The 24,147-nt window shown below is 43.4% G+C and overlaps 1 protein-coding gene across 2 annotated transcripts in view; it reads right to left on the reverse strand.

Annotated features, from left to right (window-relative positions):
- Window positions 1-514: 514 nt before the first annotated feature.
- The window catches only part of vipas39 (VPS33B interacting protein, apical-basolateral polarity regulator, spe-39 homolog), a 92,631-nt gene continuing 68,998 nt past the window's right edge, over window positions 515-24,147 (reverse strand). For both annotated transcript variants that reach the window (XM_059961793.1, XM_059961786.1), the window contains exons 16-20: window positions 15,725-15,814; window positions 12,972-13,058; window positions 7,228-7,317; window positions 1,957-2,061; window positions 515-1,147 (exon numbers count right to left, since the gene is read on the reverse strand). In XM_059961793.1, the coding sequence (XP_059817776.1) occupies window positions 1,127-1,147; window positions 1,957-2,061; window positions 7,228-7,317; window positions 12,972-13,058; window positions 15,725-15,814 (393 nt within the window). In that variant the 3' untranslated portion in view covers window positions 515-1,126. The remainder of the gene's footprint in view (window positions 1,148-1,956; window positions 2,062-7,227; window positions 7,318-12,971; window positions 13,059-15,724; window positions 15,815-24,147) is intronic.

Below are 24,147 nucleotides of genomic sequence, written 5' to 3' on the forward strand. Positions count from 1 at the left end.
TGTTCCATGAATAATGTTGTCTACACTGGTGCAGATAGGACCACCACTGTGTGTCTACACTGGTGTAGGTAGGACCACCACTGTATGGTCTACACTGGTGCCGGTAGGACCACCACTGTGTGTCTACACTGGTGTAGGTAGGACCACCACTGTATGGTCTACACTGGTGTAGGTAGGACCACCACTGTATGGTCTACACTGGTGCCGGTAGGACCACCACTGTATGGTCTACACTGGTGCCGGTAGGACCACCACAGTGTGTCTACACTGGTGTAGGTAGGACCACCACTGTGTGTTTACACTGGTGTAGGTAGGACCACCACTGTATGGTCTACACTGGTGCCGGTAGGATCACCATTGTATGGTCTACATTGGTGTAGGTAGGACCACCACTGTGTGTCTACACTGGTGTAGGTAGGACCACCACTATATGGTCTACACTGGTGCCGGTAGGACCACCACTGTACGGTCTACACTGTTGTGTAAACAACCATCATGTGATTAAGTAAATCAACTGCAAACATAGAAAGGTTCCGGAGTTTGGCACTTTATTACAAATGTATTCTTACTGTTTTCTGTACAAGTACTGTACCTCTCGTTAATGCTGGAATAATGGTAGGGAATTAGACTCCTGTAGATTACGTGGCGGGGGGAGATTCAGGAGTACTGAAGGACTCACAGACTCAGATGATAAATAGGCTATTTTTCAACAGTATCTTTTGTTCATCTTTCAAAGTCCTATCAGTGAGTTTGACCAGAAACGTGCAAAGTCTAAAACCAAACTGCTGTATTCCTAAACAATACGACGATATGCTTCATGTATTCATACTTACGGCTGGGAGACCTACACCTCTTCCTTGAGTCTGACTTTGCTTCGGCATCTCCCACATTCCTCCCCCCATTATTAAAAGTCACAACCCTTGAAAAGGAACCACTGAATACACATGAAGTATACATGGATAGTACATGTAAGCTCCCATAATTATTAATTATAAACACAAGGGAGAAGAATCCGGTGGTTCTCAGAAAGTGGATGAAGATGATGCTTTCTCATCCTCATTACCAGGTTCTCCAACCTTCTGCTCTCTTCAGCACTGGAGACAATCTGGCAACGAACCTGTAGCCATCAATTTTTCCATCTGATTTGCTGTAAAATATAAAATTCAGATCCATCATCAAGCTCAAGTTCAAGTTTATTCTCAATCAACAGAGACACAGAGGGAGAGGGAGTTTGTACGTTCTCCCTGTGACTGCATGGCTTTTCCTCTGGGTGCTCTGGTCCAAAGACGTACCAGTCTGTAGATTAATCGGTCATTGTAAATTGTTCCGTGATTAGGCTAGGATTAAGTTGGGCGATTGCTGAGCAGTCTGGCTCGAAGGGCTTACTCCGCTCTGCATCTCAATAAATAAACAAACTAACATTTACAGCTGAATGAAAATGAATGATTATGCAAGACAGTATAATGTTATTGTCACTATTATATTAAAACAAGTGCTGTATAAATATGTGAAACAGCAGCAATAAAAGTGCCCAGTGCAGTATGAGACAATGTCTGTGACTTGGAGAGTGGGGGTTGGAGAACAGGACATCCCGATAGGGTGCAACAGGGTTTTATGAAATCTAAAAGCCTGGAGAAGAAGCTGTTACCCTGCTTTACAGTGCTGGCTTTTATGCTGTGGTACCTGATGGCTGGAGGGCAAAGAGATTGTGGGAAGGATGGGAGGGGTCCAATCACGAACAGTAGAAAATCAGCAGACCGGAGGGGTCTTTGACAATGCTGCAGGCACTCTTCATTTCCCACTTTATTTGCTGGCCCTCACTCCCAACCACTCAAGTGTTTTAAGGGGTTGTCTCTAATTATCCAACGGACCATTGTTTTAAGGCATATCAGTTGGCAGTCTCATCAGCTCAAAATATTTCAGGCCTGTGCCATATAAAATCAATGTTTCACTCACAGAATTGCTCAGGATGCAGTCTATCTTCAGCTGCTCTTGGGAGTTTCTGTCTATTTTGTTTCTGTATTGAATCAGCTGCTGGCGATCTCTAAGATCCCGGTATGTCTGAATCGAGGAAAGGAAAATCAAGAAAACTTTTGTAAATCAGTGAATTATTTACATTTTAAATTTAAACACTTTTAATGTTTGTGCTAAGCTCATCCCATTTTGTTCTGTTTTTCTTCTGTGTTTCTACTGTCCTGTTCCTCTTCACCAACCATCACTGCCCAGCTAAACCATTCACAGGTCTCCTTCAATGGGGGCTCCAATGAAGGTGGCTCAGAGGAGGTTTGGAGTCTCAGCTGACCAACCTATTTCAATGGAAGGTTCTGATGAAGGCTCTTGACCCGAAGCATGAACTATCTATTTCCCTGCAAGGAAGTTGCCATTCCCGCTGAGTTCCTTCATCTTTTTGTTTCCTGTTCCAGATTCCCAACAGCTGGAGCAACAAACAAAAATCTATTTGATTTTGATGAATGCTTGGACCTCAATTCTTCAGACTGTGATTTTGTGCTCTTGAACAAGTTGTACAGGACAAAAAAGAATAAAGAGAAATCACCTTGTAGTTTTCAATGATACTTTTTAACCTCTATGTGGCAATCACAAAAAGCTCTACATACACTTCATATTAAGGTTTTCCAACTGTATTCTAACTTTAAAAGAATGTCAACCCTACAAAGTCATGAATCTGCGCAACTACACTTCTCACCTGCTCAATAAACTAGACAAAATAATCAAAGACCCTTCCCATCCTGGATATACTCACTTCTCTCCCCTGCCATTAGGCAAAAGACAAAAAAGCCTGCAAGCACATATCACCGACTTTAAGGACAGCTTCTATCGCACTGTTATAAAACTATTGAATGGTTTTCTGGTGTGAGAAGGTGGGCTCTTGACCTCACAACCTACCTTGTTATGGGCTTGCACATTATTGCCTTCCCTGCACTGCACTTTCTCTGTAACTGTGACACTTCATTCTGTTTTTGATTTCCCTGTTATGTTTTGTAGCTCCAGAAACCAAATGAAAGGAAAGAAATGGGAGCCTAGAATACACGTGAACTTAGCTTTATGTAAAGAGGTGCTCACATATAACACGAAGGCATAATAACGTATGCCATTCACATACTTCTTACATTAAATAAATAATGCTTAATCAAACATTACTCAAATATTACTGAAATATTAAATACAACACTCCTCCCTGCTTTGCTATAAACTCCAACTCAATATAGAATGCACCTCAACTCAAACATGTAATGTACTGCTCTCTAGTCATCTTATATACATGTTTACTGCGTGTTATAAAACTACCATATTGACATCCACAGCATAGTAATTTTTTTAATTGTCCCATTCAGGCCTAAAGATTTAAATGCTGTGGTGCATTTCTTACTCTTGTGGGATAACACCTTTCCTGACAAGGGGTGTTGGGGGGGGGGGGGGTGTTGGTGTTACTCTGCTTGGCAGATGTGCCTGTGAAACAATCTCAGGTTCTGGGGCCTCCTCCACAGTAGTTGTAGGAACTGACTCTGCAACTACAGGAAATGTTTCTGACTGATCTGAACACCATTCTTCTCCTAACAATCGACTCAGCTCTCAACTGATTGAAGTGTTGTCTCCAGATGACATCAGATACAATCTCCACTGTGTAGGACAGTGGTCCCATTCTGTCCTTAATCTTTCCAAATACCCATTTTTGATCACCTCTGTAGTCCCTCACTAGGACTGTTTGCACAGGAGTGAAACACCAGACCTCCTTGTTGGAGCAGCCCTCAATTTGTCTCAGCTGTTTATCCTGCTTACTTCTTCTGAGATTGGGTTTCAGGAGATACAAGCGTGAGCGCAAAGGACGACCTAGGAGCAGCATAGCTGATGAGTTGCTGGTAGTGGAGTGTGCTGCATTGCGATATGCAGGGAGGAAATTGGCGAGCTTCTGATTCAGTGTCAGTGTAGTGCGTTCTGCTAACATTGCTCATTGTGCATTCTGCTAATATTGCTCACAGTGCATTCTTTAGACTATGATCAAATCATCCAAGCTACTTGGAGCTGGGTGGTACGATGCAGGTGTAATGTGTCTTATTCCATTCATTTTCAGGAATGACTGAAACTGTTTCGCAACAAACTGTGGTCCATTGTCTCCGACCGCTTTGTAGCTGCATCCACTGCTACCATGAAATTTGCACCCATGAATGGTCTGGCAAAATCCACATGAATCCTCTGCCAGGGCAATGCAAGCCATTCCCAGGGACGGAGAGGTGTTGCTCTTGACGCCTTCTGGACATCTTGGCATCCTGAAAAGTGCATGGCAAGCTGTTTGATCTGCTGATCTATCTGAGTCCACCAGACAAAGCTTTGAGCCAATGCTTCCATTTTGACCTTGCCTAGATGACCAACATGTAGTTCTTCCATCACTTTAGTTGTCAGCTTGGACAGTACAACAACTCTCAATCCCCACACAAGGCAACCACGGTCAAAGGCAAGTTCATCCTGGCACTAGTAAAAATGAGGGAACTGGAATTTTTGCTGCAATTCCAGCCATTTTAGGTGGCCATGTAGACCTGAGACAGTGTGAGGTCTTTTCTGGTTTCCTGTCAGATCATCTCTGCTGTAAAAGGGAGACCTTCAATTTGCATTAGGGTGTGTATGTCAAGAGGAGTGTCTTCTTTCATAAAATTTTCTAGTATTCCCTTTTCCAAAGATAAACGGGAGAGTCCATCAGCTTTTCCATGATTATCATCCTCTTGAATTTGATCTTGTATTGTGTCCTTCAAGAAACAGAGCCAATTTCTGCACACATGCTGCTGCTGTTAGTGAACACTCTCCTGTGGATTGAAAATGGAACTAGAGGTGATGATCAGTAATGAGGGTAAACTTTGCCGTTTTACACTCCAAACCAGACTCAAGGCCTCTCTGCCAATCTGTGCATAACTTTTCTCTGCAGCGGTAAGGTTATAGGGCGTTCACTTCCATCACTCTTAACATGTGATGTGACTTCATGAGGTAAGGCGTCACAGGCAAACTTCACTAGATGATATGGATCATAATGTCTGTGTTCACCATTTCCTTTGCCTTCTGGAAAGCTGCCTCACACTACCTTGTCCATTGCTATTTTTTCCCAATCTGTGAAATAAGTTCAAGGGGTGGATCACAGTAGCCAGGTTTGGCAGCAACTTTTGTAATATCTGACAAATCCTAAAAGTGATCATAAGTGGGACACGTCCTTTAGCCTTAGGATATCCACCACTGCTTGATTTTTCTCAGTACACTTGTGTAATTCCTGTGGGTCAATGGTGTGACCTCAGCAAGGGATGCTTGGTTTAAAGAACACACTTATCGTGTCATGTTCTGAGCCCCTAATTTTCTAATCTTTTTAACACCGTCTTGAAAGTTTGGAAATATTCCTTGTCATCCTTACTGGTAACAGTGATGTGATCCAGGTAACACTGAGTACCTGGACAGCTGGTCCATAGCTTTCTACCAGAGTGCAGGTGCAGATGCTACTCCAAAAATAAACCTATTATAGCGATAAAGCCCTTTGTGAGTATTTATAATGAGAAACACTTTGGACCCATCAGTAGATAGGCCTCAGCCAAGTCCACTTTGCTGAAGTGTTTCCCTCCAGAAGGGCTTGCAAAGATGTCCTCTATCCTGGGCAGAGGGTATTGATATACTTTCAGACTGGATTGATGGCAACCTTAAAACCCCCAGAGATCCTGACAGATCCGTGCTTCTTAGCTACTCAGACCACTGGCATTGGCCACGGGCTCCACTCAACCTTGGAAATAATTCCTTCAGCCTCCGTGCAATCTAGCTGCTTTATCACGGATGGTATAAGGAACTGGATGGGCTTTGTAAAACTTGGGTGTAGCACTTTCACTTAACACTATTTTACCCTTGATATGTTTGAGTTTTCCAATGCCATCCTTGAACACTGCTGTGGCATCATCCAGTACCTTTCTTAATTTGCTCTCAATTGACTCCATTGCTGGGGATGCGGCATGCAAATGGTGGATAGATCTCCAACCAAGATGTAGATGTCCCAGACAACCATGGCCCCACAATGCTGGCCCTCCTGCTTTTACCACTTACAAGCCCAATGTGACTTGCAGTTTGTTGTATTTCACTGTAATGAAGTCATTCCCACAGGAATGATCTTTTATCCAGTTTCACTTCTTACTTGGATACATGCAGGCTTCAGTTCATTACCTTTGAAATGTTGTTCAAACTCATTTTGTGGAATGCTGAAACGGCCGAGCCAGTATCTCCAATAACATTTTAATGAATTTGTTGTTCACTTCTGGTATAAGTCAGATTGCTTGTCTCATAAACACAAGAACTTCTGCAGATGCTGGAAATCCACAGCAATACACACAAAATATTGGAGAAATACAGTAGGTCAGGCAGCAACTATAGAAATGAATAAACAGTCGATGTTTCGGGCCGAAACCCTTCTTCAGTACAAGAAAAGAGGGGGGAAGGGTCTTATGAGAGCTAGAAAGGAACATGAGAAGGCCTCGGCAAATAGGATTAAGGAAAACTCCATGGTGTTCTAAACATAAGGGGAAAGACACCAGAATAAAAAGGTGGGGGGAAGGGAAGGAGGATAGCTAAACACAAAGTACACTGCAGAATGCTGTGGTCAAATAACACGTATAAATAAGCTGGATGAACTCAGCAGGTCAGGCAGCATCCGTTGAAAGGAGCAGTCAACGTTTCGGGCCGAGACCCTTCGTCAGGACTAGGAGGAGGGGGCAGGGGACCTATAAAGAAGGTGTGGGGAGGGTGGAATGAGCCAGGTGAAAAACCAATCAGAGGAAAGATCAAGGGGTGGGGGAGGGGGAGCAAGGAGGGGATAGGCAGGAGAGGTGAAGAAGGAATCTAAGGGGAAAGCACTATGGGTAGTAGAAGAAGGCAGAATCATGGATTTTACACAAAAGGAGGATAGCCAGAAGGTGATGGGTAAAGCCAGTGGATAGGAAAGGTGAAGGACTGGAGAAGAAGGAATCTGATAGGAGAGAAGAGTAGACCATAGGAGAAAGGGAAGAAGGAGGGGACCCAAGGGGGAGGTGATAGGCAGGTGAGAAGATGTAAGAGGCCAGAGTGGAGAATAGAAGAAGAGGGAAGGGAGAGGGAACTTTTTTTTTACTGGAAGGAGACATGAATTTTTCTCCTTCTGATAAAAAAAATTCCAATATTATACAATTATAAGTAAAAATCCAATACCATACTTACATCAATCACAATGTTATGACACTTTAATTTTGTTGCAAGGTTTAACTTCAGTTCTGTGTTGTCCACTAAAGCTATGTATTCCTGAGTAACCTGAAGCAGAATGTAACAGTGTTGTTGATAATTGTTGTAATTTTTAATAGTATAGGCGAGATAAAGTTGACATTTTAGGGAATAGATTTAACAGAGCCATTTATCATTCATCCACGATTAAGACTCCCAATTCCCAGGAAATGCCCTCTTTTTATTATTACCATCAGAGCAGAGGTTCAGGAGCTTGAAGACACACACTCAAATCTTTTCGACACTCGGTTCGATATTGCAAACAGTGAGCCCCGGGAAGAGCTGCCAAAGTGACCGGCACATTGGTCATCTCTGAGGCTGAAGTGCACAGATACTTCCAACGAGTGGACAGTCGCAAGGCTGTGGGACCGACAGCATCCTAGGGTGGGTACTCAGGATATGCGCGACACAACTGGCAGGTGTGCTTACTGATATTTTTAATGTTTCCCTCTCCCAGTGTAGAGCCCTCCTGCTTCAAAACATCCAGCATTATCCCTGTACCCAAAAAGACCGAGGTAACATGACTAAACAACTGGCATCCTGTCGCACTTACCTCAATAATAAGCAAATACTTTGAGAGGCTGGTCAAGGATTACATCTGCAGAATGCTACCACTCACACTGGACCCCCCTAACAAGTCACCTACCAACACAACCAATCAACAGATGACGCAAAGCCACAGCTCTACACACCATCCTTACACATTTGGAGAAGAAGGATGCTGTTCTTGGACTACAGATCAGCATTCTACACCATAATCCCCTCCAGGCTTGACAAGAAGCTCAGGGACCTCGACCTTCACTCTACCTTGTGTAGCTCATTCCTGGACTTTCTGTCAGATTGCCTGCAGGCGCTAAGAGTGGGCTCCCTCTTCTCAGCCCCTCTGACCCTCAACACAGGTGCCCCTCAGGGCTGTGTCCTAAGTCCCCTTCTTTACTGTCTGTATACTATGACTGTGTGGCCACCCACAGCTAAAATCTGCTAATTAAATTTGCTGATGATGATATATTGATTGGTCTTATCTCAAATAATAACAAGGCAGCCAACAGAGAAGTCATCACCCTGACACAGTGGTGTCAAGAAAACAACCTTTCCCTCATTGTCACAAAAACTAAGGAGCTGGTTGTGGATTAAAGGAGGACTGCAGGCAGGCCAATCCCTATTGACATCAATAGATCTGGGGTTGAGAGGGTAAACAGCTTTAAGTTCCTCGGCATACACATCATCGAGGATCTCACATGGTCTGTACATACTGGTTTCTTCCACCTCAGATGGTTGAATTAGTTTGGTATGGGTCCCCTAATCCTAAGGACTTTCTGCAGGGGCACAATTGACAGCATCCTGACTGGCTGCGTCACTGACTGGCATGGGAACTCTACTTCCCTCAATTGCAGGACTCTGCAGAGAGTGGTGCGGACAGCCCAGCAAATCTGTAGATGTGAACATCCCATGATTCAGGACATTTACAGAAACAAGTGCATAAAAAGGGCCCGAAGGATCATTGGGAACCCAAGTTCTAGCTGCTACCATCCAGGAAATGATACTACAGCATAAAAGCTAGGACCAGCAGGCTCCGGGACAGCTTCTCCCCCCAGGCCATCAGACTGATTAATTCACGCTGAATACAGTTGTATTTCTATTCTATATTGACTGTCCTGTTGTACATACTATTTATTACAAATTACTATAAACCGAACTTCTACTCTGATCAGCAGTGCCATGCCCCCACCTCTTTTGCCTCCCTCCCTGTCCTTCCTGAAACATCTAAAGCCTGGCACTCTAAGTAACCATTCCTGTCCCTGAGTCATTCAAGTCTCTGTAATGGCCACAACATCATAGCTCCAAATATGAAGGAGGGCAACATGTTAACGAGTCGTAATAACACCACCACCTGCAGGTTCCTCTCCAAGTTGCACAGTGTCCATACTTGAACATATATCGCTAGTCCTCATTATCTTGCCGCGCAGGTTGATAGGGTGGTTGAAGATGTACGGTGTGTTGCCCTTCCTTAGTCAGGTAATTGAGTTCACCAGTTATAAAGCTGCAGCAAAATGAGTTGCACTTGAATCCTGCGGGGACCAATATCATGGCAGGGAGGTTTGCTAAAGCTATTGGCGAGAGTTTAAACTAGAATTGCTGGGGGGTGGTAACCGAATTGAAGAGATGGAGGAAGAGGCTGTTGGCTCACAAATAGAGAAAGCTTGGAGACAGTGTGAGAGGGAGGATAGGCAGGTGATAGAGAAGGGATGCGCTCAGACTGATGGTTTGAGAGGAGTCTATTTTAATGCAAGAAGCATCATAAACAAAGCGGATGAGCTAACAGCGTGGATCAGTACTTGGAGCTATGATGTTGTGGCCATTACAGAGACTTGGATGGCTCAGGGACAGAAATGGTTACTTAGAGTGCCAGGCTTTAGATGTTTCAGAAAGTACAGGGAGGGAGCAAAATATGTGTGGGTGTGGCACTGCTGATCAGAGAGAGTGTCACAGCTGCAGAAAAGGAGGAAGTCATGGAGGGATTGTCTACTGAGTCTCTGTAGGTGGAGTTATAAACAGGAAGGGGTCAATAACTCTAATGGGTGTTTTTTTATAGAATACCCAATAGTAACAGGGACATCGAGGAGCAGATAGGGAGACAGATTCTGGAAAGGTGAAATAATAACGGGGTGTCGTGGTGGGAGATTTTAATTTCCCAAATTTTGATTGGCTTCTCCCTAGAGCAAGGGGTTTAGATCAGGTGGAGTTTATTAGGTGTGTTCAGGAAGGTTTCCTGACACAATATGTAGATAAGCCTACAAGAGGAGAGGCTGTACTTGATCTGGTATTGGGAAATGAACCTGGTCAGGTGCCAGGTCTCTCAGTGGGAGAGCATTTTGGAGATAGTGATCACAATTCTATCTTCTTTACCATAGCATTGGCGAGGGATAGGAACAGACAGGTTAGGAAATTATTTAATTGAAGTAAAGGGAAATATGAAGCTATCAGACTAGAATTTGGAAGCATAAATAGGGAACAGATGTTCTCAGGGAAATGTACGGCAGAAATGTGGCAAATATTCAGGGGATATCTGTGTGGCGTTCTGCATAGGTACATTCCAATGAGACAGGGAAAGGATGGTAGGGTACAGGAACTGTGGTGTACAAAGACTGTTGAAAGTCTAGTCAAGAAGAAAAGAAAAGCTTAGGAAAGGTTCAAAAAAAACTATGTAACAATAGAGATGTAGAAAAGATTATAAGGCTAGCAGGGAGCTTAAGAATGAAATTAGGAGAGCCAAACGGGGCCATGAGAAGGCTTTGCCGAGCAGGATTAAGGAAAACCCCAAGGCATTCCACAAGTATGTGAACAGCAAGAGGATAAAATGTGAGAGAATAGGACCAATCAAGTGTGACAGTGGAAAAGTGTGTATGTAACGGGAGGAGAAAGCAGAGGTACTTAATGAATACTTTGTTTTAGTATTCAGTACAGAAAAGGATCTTGGCAATTGTAGGGATGACATAGCAGATTTAAAAGCTTGAGCATATAGACATTGAGAAAGAAGATGTGCTGGAGCTTTTGGAAAGCATCAAGTTGGATAAGTCGCTGGGACTGGTTGAGATGTACTCAGGCTACTGTATGAGGTGAGGGATGAGATTGCTGAGCCTCTGGTGATGATCTTTACATCATTAATGGGGATGGGAGAGGTTCCACAGGATTTGAGGGTTGTAGATGTTGTTCCCTTATTCAAGAAAGTGAGTAAAGATAGCTCAGGAAATTATAGACCAATGAGTCTTACTTCAGTGGTTGGTAAGCTGATGGAAAAGATCCTGAGAGGCAGGATTTATGTACATTTGGAGAAACATAATATGGTTAGGAATAGTCAACATGGCTTTGTCAAAGGCAGGTTGTACCTTACAAGCCTGATTGAATTTTTTGAGGATGTGACTAAATACATTGATGAAGGTAGAGCAGTAGATGTAGTGTATATGGATTTCAGTAATGCATTTGATAATGTACCCCATGCAAGGCTTATTGAAAAAGTAAGGAGGCATGGGATCCAAAGGGACCTTGCTTTGTGGATCCAGAACTGGCTTGCTCACAAACGGCAAAGAGTGGTTGTGGACAGGTTGTATTCTGCATGGAGGTTGGTGACCAGTTGCCTCCGGCAACTGTAATGGGATCCTTACTCTTCGTGAATTTTATAAATGACCTGGATGAGGAAGTTGAGGGATGGGTTAGTAAGTCTGCTGATGACACAAAGGTTGGGGGTGTTGTGGACAGTGTAGAGGGCTGTTAGAGGTTACAGCAGGAGATCGATAGGATGCAAAACTGGGCTGAGAATTGGCAGATGGAGCTCAACCCAGATAAGTGTGAAGTGGTTCATTTTGGTAGGTCAAATATGATGGCAGAATATAATATTATTGGTAAGACTCTTGGCAGTGAGGAGGATCAGAGGGATTTTGGGGTCTGAGTCCATAGGACACTCAAAGCTGCTGAGCAGTTTGACTCTGTGGTTAAGAAGGCATAAAGTGCATTGGCCTTCATCAGATGTGGGATTGAGTTTAAGAGCCGAGAGGTCATGTTTCAGTTATAGAGGACCCTGGTCAGATCCCACTTGCAGTACTATGCTCAGTTCTAGTCACCTCACTACAGGAAGGATGTGAAAACCATAGAAAGGGTGCAGAGGAGATTTACAAGGATGTTGCCTGGATTGGGGAGCATGCCTTATGAGAATAGGTTGATTGAACTCGGCCTTTTCTCCTTGGAGTGACGGAGGATGAGAGGTGACCTGATAGAGGTGTATAAGATGATGAGAGGCATTGATCATATGGATAGTCAGAGGCTTTTTCCCAGGGCTGAAATGGCTAACATGAGAGGGCATAGTTTTAAGGTGCTTGGAAGCAGGTACAGAGGAGATGTTAGGGGTAAGTTTTTTTATGCAGAGTGGTGAGTGCAGTCTTCTTTGCTGCTTTATGTTGGGGAGCTGCATTGGTGCTGGTGATGCAAAAAGTCTAAATAAACTCATCAAAAAGGCTGGATCCGTCCTTTCGAGTTCGTGATGGAGAGGAGGACACTAAACAAACTGTTATCCATTACGGACAATTAGGCACATCCACTCCATGACCTACTGAGTAAACAGTGGAGCACCCTTTTGAACAGACTCATTCAGCTCCACTGTCACAAGGATCTTTACAGAAAATCATTCCTACCAAATGCAATAAGCATATGCAACAGTTCATCCGTGCGACAGGAGAACATACATCTTAGTACAATAGTCTCTGTTTTATTATTTCGTACATTATTATTGTATATTATTCCACATAGGTACATTATTGTGTATATTATTATTTTGTACTTTATTATTAGTTAAGTCTTCACACTGCTAAGTTGTGTTTTTAACTGTTGCTGCCGTAATGAAAGAATTTTTCTCTCGGGATCAATAAAGTATTATTTTTATTATAATGAAATGCAAGCCAATGTGAGGTAAGGAACACGAGACTGCTTGAAGTTGGTACCAAAGAAACTGTAAAATGAGACACCATCCAGTCATTGTAAAGCAGTGAATGTTGAAACCCTCTTATATTTGGTGCTGAGATCGTCACATAGACACAAAAGAGGGAAGAATCATTGCTGCCTCTCAGAGATCATGACCTGCTTTATTTTCAGTATTCAACAGGAAAGCACAGAGTAAAATGAATCTCTCTTACCTCAACTGGGGCATTGTTCTTGTCCAAGATGTCGACAACTCGATGAAATCCAATCGGTGCTTTCTTCTTGGTATATCCTAACCAGTTCTGAAACAAAATAGAGCACAGTTGTACACAGCTGTTGCATAGTAAGTAAGATGGTTTTAATGGAATTGCCTCTATCTCTGGAGACAATTTATTTACTGATATCCTTTATAAACCCACCGATTCCTACAGCTACCTGGACTATACCTCTCCCCACACTGTCACTTTATAAAAATGACATCCCTCAATTCCTCTGTCTCCGCCGAATCTACTTTCCGGATGAGGCTTTTCATTCCAGAACTAAGGAGATGTCCTCCTTTTTCAAAGAAGGGTGCTTCCTTTCCTCCCCCATCAATGCTGCCCTCACCTACATCTCTTCCATTTCAAGCACGTCTGCCCTCACCCCACTCTCCCACCACCCCATCAAGGGTAAGGTTCTTCTCATCTTCATCCACCACCCTACCAGCCTCCGCGTCCAACACATAATTCTCCATAACCTCTGCCATCTCCCAACGGATCCCACCACCAGGCACATCTTTCCCTCCCACCCCCCCCCCCCCTTCTGCTTCCTACAGAGATCGCTCGCTACAACACTCCCTTGTCCATTTGTCTCTCCCCACAGATCTGCCTCCTGGCACTTACCCTTGCAAGGAGAACAAGTGCTACACCTGCCCCTAAACCTCTTCCCTCACTACCATTCAGGACCTCAAACAGTCCTTCCAAGTGAGTAGACACTTCACTTTTGAATCTGTTCATGTCATCTATTGTGTTTGGTGCTCCTGGAGTGGCCTCTTGTGTATTGGTGAGACCTGACATAGATTGGGATACCACTTTGCCAAGCAGCTGTGCTCTGTTTGCCAGAAAAAGTGGGTTTTCCCAGTGGCCAGCCATTTTAATTCTACTTCCCATTCCGACATGACAGTCCATGGCCTCCTCTACTGCCGCGATGAGGCCACTCTCAGATTGGAGGAGTAACTGCTTATATTCCATCTGGGTAGCCTCCAACCTGATGGCATGAATATCAATTTCTTGAAATTCTGGTGATTCCACCCACCACCTCTCCTTCACCGTTCCCCATTCCCATTTCCCTGTCTCATCTTATTTCCTTACTTGCCCATCACCTCCCTCTGGTGCTCCTCCCCCTTCCCTTTTCTCCATGGCCTTCTGTCCTTCCCTATCAGAATTCCTTCTCCAGCTCCTTATCTCTTTCACCAACCAACTTCCCAGCTCTTTACTTCACCCCTTCTCCTCTCGCAGTTTCACCTATCACCTACCACGTTGTACATCTTCCTCCCCTCCAATCTCCCCCACTTCTTACTCTGACTGCTCACCATTTTTCCTCCAGTCCTGATGAAGGGTCTCAGCCCAAAATGTCGACAGTTTACTCTTTTCTATAAATGCTCCCTGGCCTGCTCAGTTCCTCCAGCATTTTGTGTGTTTTGCTTAAAATATTAACTTCCTGTTGTGTTATGTAATCATTTGTTCCATTTCTTTAGAAATACTCTCTCACTGTCACATTTTGTAGAGAATTGGTGAATTACATTCTACAATGTGAACTGTTTCACCATTGTCATAACGCAGATTGCCCTCAATGAACGATTCATATAGCTGTCGTAATAACCCTGAGTTGGTACTAGTAGAAGTATGATCACTCGAGTTGAGTAAGATGTTCTCCTAAGGGGTGGGTCTTCAAGTGGATGTAGAGGCCAATCCGGGATCGACATATTCTGGTGCAGTGTGGACATGAGTAAGTCACGGCTGTGGTTTGTGGCTGGATTTTTTGGTAGTTCATTCTCTCCTTTCACATCTGCCACTTGTTCTCTGTGACACAATAAAGGGCACTTTCCTGTAGCGCAGCTCCCTCTTGAACTGATTTCCTCCAGCTGCACCTATTGTCTTCCCCACTTTTAGACGTCATGTTGAGTTTCTTCAGGCCGATTTTGATGTTATCATTGGCACTACATTGGTGCTATACTTCCTAGTTGAAGGCAAATGTTCCCAGAAGTGGACTGAGCCAAGCCAGATATAATCACTGAAACCACCTCACCAAGTTTGCAATTTAGATCTGTTATCTGTTCTTTTATAATTGTAGTTCTGATAGTTAGTATATTATGCAGTAAATAGTGATTATGAATCCTTATTTTCTTTTACTTAGCAAAGATTATGGAACTGATCATGTTCAGCTCATACAATTTCAGACAGCCATCATTCACGAACAAAAGCTGACAATCTGAAAGAAGCAGATGAATGTGGACTAGATGGAAATATACAGAGTAAATAAAATCAAGCAAATTTAACACATCGAATGATTCAGCCCATCATTTAAAGGGGTGGGCAAGAAGTACATGGAAGGATGTGAGGAAGTTTTAGTGCATAGTCCCATTGAAGAGTCTTGGTCTGAAACATTGACTCTATTTCTTTCCACAGATGCTGCCTGACCTGATGAGGTACTCCAACATTGTGTTTGTGTTACTCTGGATATTCAGCATCTGCAGAAATTTTTGTGGTTGTTTTTATGTGATTTTGAGTTAGCAGTTACTGTCTCTATGGTAATGAAAACAGAATCAATTGGGGCATTAATAAAGGAAACTGAAGAGGTACAAGGGGAAATAACTTGCAGAGCTACATGCAAAGAGCAGAGCTATTTGGATATGATGGACCAAATACCTTCCTTTTCTGAGTTGTAACAATTCTGTGATTCTACAAATTGTGATTAACTTAAATGATACCTTTGTAATAAATAGGCTATCAACGTCTTTCCAAGCCTTCAGTTTGGCACGGGCTGCCAGTGCAGTAAGTAAGTACTGTTTGTCTGAAATCTAAAACAAAAACAGAAATAATATACAGTATTTCTATTATTATAATGAAAATAGAAATTTAAACATATGACATAAGTGTATAATCCACCTGTTAAGAGTGTATTTTGGAGGGGCAATATAGTACCCATTAATTTCAAAAGCCACCAGTTTGCAGATCTGAATATCGATTGTAGATTGAATTTAAAATGCAGCTCAGAACAATGGTCTTCCTGAAGCTGCATTTTAGAGTAAATTGCAGACCAGGAAACATCCAATTGACTTGATATGTCTGCATATGCATGAATGCAACTAAAACACTGCATGAATACGACTCAGAGACATAGAAACATAGAAAACATACAGCACAATACAGGCCCTTCGGCCCACAAAGCTCTGCCGAACACGTCCTTACCTTAGAACTACCTAGGTTTACCCATAGTGCTCTATTTTTCTAAGCTCCATGTACCTATCCAGGAGTCTCTTAAAAGACCCAATCATTTCTGCCTCCACCGGCAACCCATTCCACACACTCACCACTCTCTGTGTGAAAAAAAACTTACCCCTGACATCTCCTCTGTACCTGCTTCCAAGCACCTTAAAACTATGCCCTCTCGGGCTAGCCAATTCAGCCCTGGGGAAAAGCCTCTGACTATCCATACGATCAATGCCTTTCATTATCTTCTACACCTCTATCAGGTCACCTTTCATCCTCCGTTGCTCCAATGAGAAAAGTCATATTAATTAACACTTATTTTGGGGGTGTGTTGGTGGGAAAATCCAGACATTTGAGAAATTATATGTAACTCAAAAGAAACATCTTGCGGTCATTATAACTATAGAAATGATCCTGTTCCCTTTTTTTTTAAACATAAAAAATGTGCTGTAATGTTGGATGGGGGAGCCTCTCTCTCGAGTGATTCCAAAGGCTGTCAGTTATTGTGTGTCCTGAATAAGGAGTTATACATCTACCAGCTGTGTCTCTCCAGCAGTTATGTACAGTCACAACACCAACTACACTGAACAGGACTCCATCATATTTTTAATTTAATGGCGTTCATAGAAACACAAGTTGTTTTTAGCTCTCTTTGATTCCAACTGAAACCTTTCATTCTTACATGCCCAACTTCCTCATGAGCTGTTGGAATTCTGAAATAAAAACAAAACCTGCTGAAAACTACTCGGCAGAACAGGCAACATCCATAGAGAGAGAAACAGCATTGAGTGTTTAAGCTTTCATCATTCGTATTTAACATTATAACCATCCTTCATTTGCTTTCTCAATTTTCCAGTTCCAATGGAAGGTCAATGACCAGAAATATCAGCTTTTTCTCTCTCCACAGCTGCTGCTTGATCGGCAGAGTATTTACTACTTTTATTGTGTTGGCGCGTGGCCAAGTGATTAGGGTGTTTGTCTAGTGATCTGAAGGTCGCTAATTCGAGCCTTGGCTGAGGCTGCGTGTGTGTCTTTGAGCAAGGCACTTAACCACACATTGCTCTGCAATGACACCGGTGCCAAGCTGTATGGGTCCTAATGCCCTTCCCTTGGACAACATCGGTGGTGCAGAGAGGGGAGACTTGCAGCTTGGGCAGCTGCCGGTCTTCCATAAAAAAACCCTTGCCCAGGCTGCGCCTTGAAAACTTTCCAAGGCGCGAATCCATGGTCTATTGAGACTAACGAAGGCCTACTACTACTTTTATTTCAGATTTCCAACATCTGCAGGTTATGTTAATTGTATTTTTTTTGTATATCTCAGGTGTTCTCCTATCTGTAAGATGAAATAAATTCCAACTTGAGAATTCATAAATTCAAAAATGAATTCTAACTCGTTGGTTTCTGGGCAGATTACCTTTCTATTAGATGACCATGTTTTAGCCACTCTATGATGATTGATGCTGGGGTGACAGGAGGAATACAACATTTGGCTTCAGTTGCAGGTACCAGCAAAGAACGAAAAGGTCACTGTTACTGACTGCAATTGGTATCCTCTTCTGGGAAGGCACCGGAAGCATGCACATGGCAGTCAGCACACCTGTTGTTTCACAGTTCCAGAGACCCAGGTTCAATCCTGACTTCTGGTGCTGACTATGTGGAGTTTGGATGTACTCCTGTGACTGAGTGAAACTGAAGATCTGAGGGCAAGACTGCTGGATCAGAGGCAGCTGAGAAACATCTCAGTTGTTTGCTGTATCAAAACTTGGTTATTTGCAGACACACTGGATGCTGCAGTTAGACCAGAAGGATTCACGATTTACAGAATAGACTGAACTGTGGACTCAGGTAAGACAAAGGGAGGAGGTATGTGTTTTATGGTTAACTCTTGTATTACTCCAAAGCTGCTGCTCTGTCGAACTCGTGTCCTCCTGACTTGGATCACCGAATGGTCAAATTCAGACCATTCTCTTTACTTCTGGAGTTCTCATCCGTGATCCTGATGGCAGCTTATACACCACCAGCGGCCAATTATGATCAAGCACTCGTGACACTGCCTGATGTCGTCTACAGACAAGAAATAGACCATTGTGACACATTTCAAATTATATTCAGAGACTTCAACCAGGCTTGTTTGAAGAATCCCTGCCAAATAATCACCAGCATATATCCTGTAGCACCAGAGGTACCAACATACAAGACCTCTGTTACACTAAGTTAAGGAATGCCATCTGTTCCTTGCCCAGACCGTGATTTGGTAAATCAAATCACTGGGCTGTCCTTCTCCTACCTGCCTAAGAAGCAAAGGTCCAGAAATTAGGACAACTGAGAGATGGCCGTGGGAGACAGAGGAACAATTATGGGATTGCTTTGACTCAGTGGATCAGGCTGTGTCCACGCACTCATCCAGAGAGCTGAATGAATACACCATGGTTGCAACGGATTTTAGGTAAGTGTGTCCCCACTAAATCATTCAGATCTTCCCCAATCAGGAGCTTTGGATGAACCATGAGATCCAAAATTTGCTGAAGTTTGATCAGAGGCATTCAAGTCTGGAGACCAAGAAAGCTACCAGAGGTGAGGTATGAGCTCTGGAAAGCCATCTCATGGGCGAAGTGAAGATTCTGGATCAAAATGAATCAACAAGGGATGCTCAACAGTTGTGGCAGAGCTTGAAAGCTATCACCCCCTAAAAAGCTAAAATAAGCAACATGGGAGACATCAGAGTTTTGCTTCCAGTTCTTAGTGCCTTCTATACTCACTTTGACTGTCAGAATATGAAGAAGCCACTGTGAACCCCCTCCCCCCATCTCCTGATGATCCTCTGATCTCAGTCTCTGAAGCTGATGTGTGGACTGCCTTCAGGAGGATGAATCCATGGACAGCATCCGGACTGGATGGGGTACCTGGCCACGTACTAAAGGCCAATTTATACTTCTGCGTTGAATCTACGCTGTAGCCGTGTACCCTTCGCCGTAGCCTGACGAGCATCTCCCCAAAAATGTAATTACGCATCGCGACGACGCAGACCGCAACAACTATAATTGGTCCGCTTGGTAGCATCACATTTCCTCCTACACATTTCTGATTGCTTCTGAACAATGAAACAAATCATTAAATCTACCTGCCAACATTTGAAAATATTTGAAATGCATTTCCTTGTCCATGTCTCTCAGTGGCCGGACAAGCACAGAAAATTCACCCTCCTTCTGCCTCAATCTGTTCAATGGTCGTACACGCCATCTCCTCCGACGTCTTCTCTCTTTTCTGCGTTGCAGTAATTTCAATGAAAGTAACTCTTGTTCAACATTTATTAGCTCCAACTCCAACATGATGCGCTCAGTTTCAGTCGCCATTGTTTGGAGTACAGAACTCAACACAGTGGCATAGCAACCCCACCACCAGCCAGCGTTTTAGCAGTGCATTGCAGAGCGACGCAGACACACCAACGCTCAAGTATAAATGCTCACAACGGCGTAGGTCACTTGCTATGGTGTAGAGCCTACATAGAAGTATAAATCAGCCTTAAAGAGCTGACCAACTGGCTGGTGTGTTCACTAAGATCTTTAACCTCTCACTTCAACAGTGTGTGGTACCTACTAGCTTCAAGTAGGCCTCAACTATACTGGTGCCCAAGAAAAGTGTGGTGACCAGCCTCAATGACTATCACCCAGTTGTACCTACATCCACAGAAATTAAGTTTTTTGAGAGGCTAGTGATGAAACATATCAACGCCTGCCTGAGAAGTGACTTGGATCTGCTCCAATTTGCAACAAGTGCACAGTAGATGTCATCTCATTGGCTCTTCACTTAATCTTAGAACACATGTACAGCAAAGTTATATACATCAGGATGCTCTTTATTGACTATAGCTCAGCATTCAATACCATCATCCCCTTAAACCTAATCAATAAGCTCCAAGGATCCTTGACCAATTGGATCCTGGGTTTCCTCACTTGTAGACGCCAGTCAGTCCAGATTGGCAAAAACATCTCCTCCACATTCTCTATCAGCATAGGTGCACCACAAGACTGTGTGCTTAACCCCTATTCTACTTACTTTAAACTTATGGCTGTGTGGCTAAGCACAGCTCCAAACCATATTCAAGTTGGTTAATGACACCTTGTTGTGGGCCGAATCAAAAGTGGTGATGAATCAGCATACAGGAGGTAGAATGAAAATTTGGCTGAGCGAAGTCATAACAACAACCTTTCATTCAATGTCAGTAAGAACATGGAACTGGTTGAAGACTTCAGGAGAGGGAAACCAGAGGTCCATGAGCTAGTCCTCATTGGAGGATTAGAGGTGGAGAGAGCAACTTTGAAATCCTGGGTGTTACGACTTCAGAGGATCTATCCTGGACCCAGAACGTAAGTGCAATTGCAAAGAAAACACTGCAGCGCCTCGACTTTTTTAGGAGTTTGCAGTGTTACGAAATCCCATAACTGGATCACTTACCAGCAAAGATACAGAGGTCCATTGAAGTCTGATGGTACTATTTTTATAAGTATTTATTGATAAAGGGCACAAAAATAAGATTAATGCAAACATACAGATAATATACGTCGTCGATACTAAATCTAAAGCGCGGGTATAATAATAATAATAGCTCTATCGTTGCCTAGGGGATAATGTATTGTCCGATGGAAAGATAACAGTCACTATCAGTTCATTCAAGCTGCAGCGTTGTTGGGTTTAAGAACGATGCGGTTTAAACTTGCCCAGGTCTTTTATGATGCCAATCCGTTGGGTCAGGGGAGCGGATTCCCCCATTGTTAGCTAAAAGCTGTTTTCCGTGGTTCCAGCCACCAATTCCAGCCATGGAATTGAACGCATGTGGCCTCCTTCAGGTGACTTCCGGCTGTTACGTGGTCGATTAACGTTTCTTCTGGTGTTCTGAGAGACTGTTCCTCCAGGCCCTCTTTTATCCTGACTCGCAGGGCCGTAGATGTCAATCAGGTTGGGGGCGTGCACTCTCTCCCTCAATCAGCCCACTTTGCCTGAGGGCGTTTACGTAGTATAGTAGCTCAATCCACAAATTGGTCTCCAAGAGACAATGGCCATGTCCCATAGCTTTACATCGCCGGTGAAACGAGCCAGCCTGCAGTCTCTTTTCCCATTTCCTGGGCCCCTTGACCCAACCCAACAGTGATCTTGCGATTCTCACAAAGGAGGGGGCTACGGACGTAAGAGCAGTGATTCGAGAAGATATCGAAAATGTTGACAAATTTCTATAAATGTGTAGTGCATAGTGTATTGACTGGCTGCATCACAGCTTAATATGGAAACAGCAATGCCTTTGAATGGAAAATCTAACAAAAGGTAGTGGATTCTACCAAGTACGTCACAGGTAAAGCCCACCCAGCCATTGAGCACATCTACATGAAATGCTGTCGTAGGAAAGCAGCATTCATCACCAGAGATCACCACCACCCACGTCATGCTCTTTTCTCGCAGCTGCCATCAGGTAGAAGGTACAAGAACTTCAGGACTCGCACCACCAGATTCAAGAACAGTTACCACCCCTCAATCATCAGATCGTTGAACAAAAGGGGATAACGATTCTCACTTGCCCATCCATGGAAATGTTTTTGCAACCAATGATCTCACTTTAAGGACTCCTAAAATCCTCATTATCTCATGTTGTCATTATTTATTGAGACTTATTTATATTTGCATTTGTAAAATTTGTTCTCTGCACTCTGATTGATCTTTCATTGATCCTGTTATAGTTACTATTCTATAGGTTTGCTGAGTATGCCCACAAGAAAATGAATCTCAGGGTTGTATATGGCAACTGACATACATGTATGTACTTTGATAATAAAATTTACTTTGAACTTCTGAGATTTTTGAGGGTTTCCTTCAGGTGCTTTAGTTTTCAAAACTGCATGGATCAGTAGGTTAATTGGTCAGTATAGTTTGCTCCAGGTTTGGAAATGAGTTCGAGAATCCAGGAGTGGGGAGTTAACAGGAACGCGGGAAGAAAAATACGGATCGGGGTAGGAAGTGTGTAACAAATAAACTAATTTGGTGGGTCAAATGGCTTCTACCCGTGCTGTAACTCTCTATCCCAAGGCAGAGTGAGGAGATCAGGGGTTAAGTCTCCAAGTACACCCTGAGAACTCATAAAGGTAAAAGGGCAGTGGAATTATTGCCAGTTGGAGAATGAAAAGCTAAGTCTTTTAGGAACGAAGTTGGAAAGGCAGAAGGTTGTAAAAGACTGGAACTCCTGGGATTGCCGAAGGCCCAGTGTCTACGTGTGCACATCCGAATCAGAGTCCACTTGAGGTTGAAGGCCAAAGAATATGGACTGTCTTGGGGTTACACCATAAGACCATAAAACACAGGAGCAGAATTAGGCCATTCAGCCTATTGAGTCTGCTCTGCCATTCCATCATGGCTGATCCCACTCAACTCCATATACCTGCCTTCTCGCCATATCCTTTGATGCTCTGACCAATCAGGAAAATATCAACTTCCACCTTGAATACACCCATGGACTTGGCCTCCACCGCAGACTGTGGCAGAGCATTCCACTCTTTGACTAAAAATATTGGTCCTTACCTCCATTCTACAAGGTTACCCCTCAATTTTGAGGCTTTGCCCTTTAGTTCTGGATACCCCCGCCATAGGAAACATTCACTCCATATCCACCTTATCTAGTCCTTTCAACATTCAGTAGGTTTCAATGAGATCTCCATACGTTCCTCTAAATTCCAGTGAGTACAAGCCCAAACCCGCCAAATACTCCTCATGTGTTAACCCCTTCATTCCCAGAAACATCCTAATGAACCTCTTCTGGACTCTCCCCAATGACAACACATCCTTTCTGAGATATGGGGCCCAAAAACTGTTGACAATACTCCAAGTGCGGCCTGACTAGTGTCTTCTCTGCATTATCTCCAAGCTTTTATATTCTAGTCCTCTTGAAATAAATGCCAACATTGCATTTGTCTTCTTTACCACAGATTTAACTGTAAATTAACCTTCTGGGAGTCTTGCACAAGGACTCCTAAGTCCCTCCGCACCTCTGATGTTTGAACCTTCTCCCCATTTAGATAATAGTCCACACTTTTTTTCCTTTTACCAAATTGCATTATCATTGATTTTCCAACACTGTATTCCATCTGACACTTTTTTGCCCATTCTTCCGATTTGTCTACGTCCTGCTGCGATCACATTGCCTCTTCAGGACTATCTACCCCTCCACCTATCTTCGTATCATCCGCAAACTTTGCCACAAAGCCATCAATTCCATTATCCAAATCATTGACAAACAATGTGAAAAGTAGAGGTCCCAATACTGACCCCTGAGGAACACCTCTAGTCACCGGCAGCCAACCAGAAAATGCCCCCTTTATTCCCACCCACTACCTCCTGCCTGTCAGCCATGCCTCTATCCATGCCAAAATCTTCCCTGTAACGCCAAAGGATTTTATCCTGTTAAGCAACCTCACATGTGGCACCTTATCAAATGCTTTCTGAAATCCAAGTAAATGGCATCCACCGCCTGTCCTTTGTCCATTCTACGTGTTACTTCCATGAAGAGCTCTAACAAATTTGTCAGGCAAGATTTCCCTTGACACCAACCATGCTGACTTTCACTTATTTTATCACTAGTCTCCAAGTACCCCAAAGCCTCATCCTTAATAATAGACTCCAACACTTTCCCAACCACTTGGGATATTTGGCCTATAATTTCCTTTCTTTTCCCTTCCTCCCTTCTTACTGAGTAGATCGACATTTGCAATCTTCCTTTCCTCCACACCCTGCCAGAATCAAGTGATTCTTGAAAGATCATGACCAATGCATGTTATCTCTTCAGCAACCTCTCTCAAGACTCTGGAATGTAGCTCATCTGGTCCAGGTGACTTATCCACTTTAACAACCTTAAGTTTGCCTTCAGTCCTGTATTCTTCGC

Source organism: Hypanus sabinus, chromosome 2 (assembly GCF_030144855.1).
Source record: "Hypanus sabinus isolate sHypSab1 chromosome 2, sHypSab1.hap1, whole genome shotgun sequence".
NCBI lineage: Eukaryota > Metazoa > Chordata > Chondrichthyes > Myliobatiformes > Dasyatidae > Hypanus > Hypanus sabinus.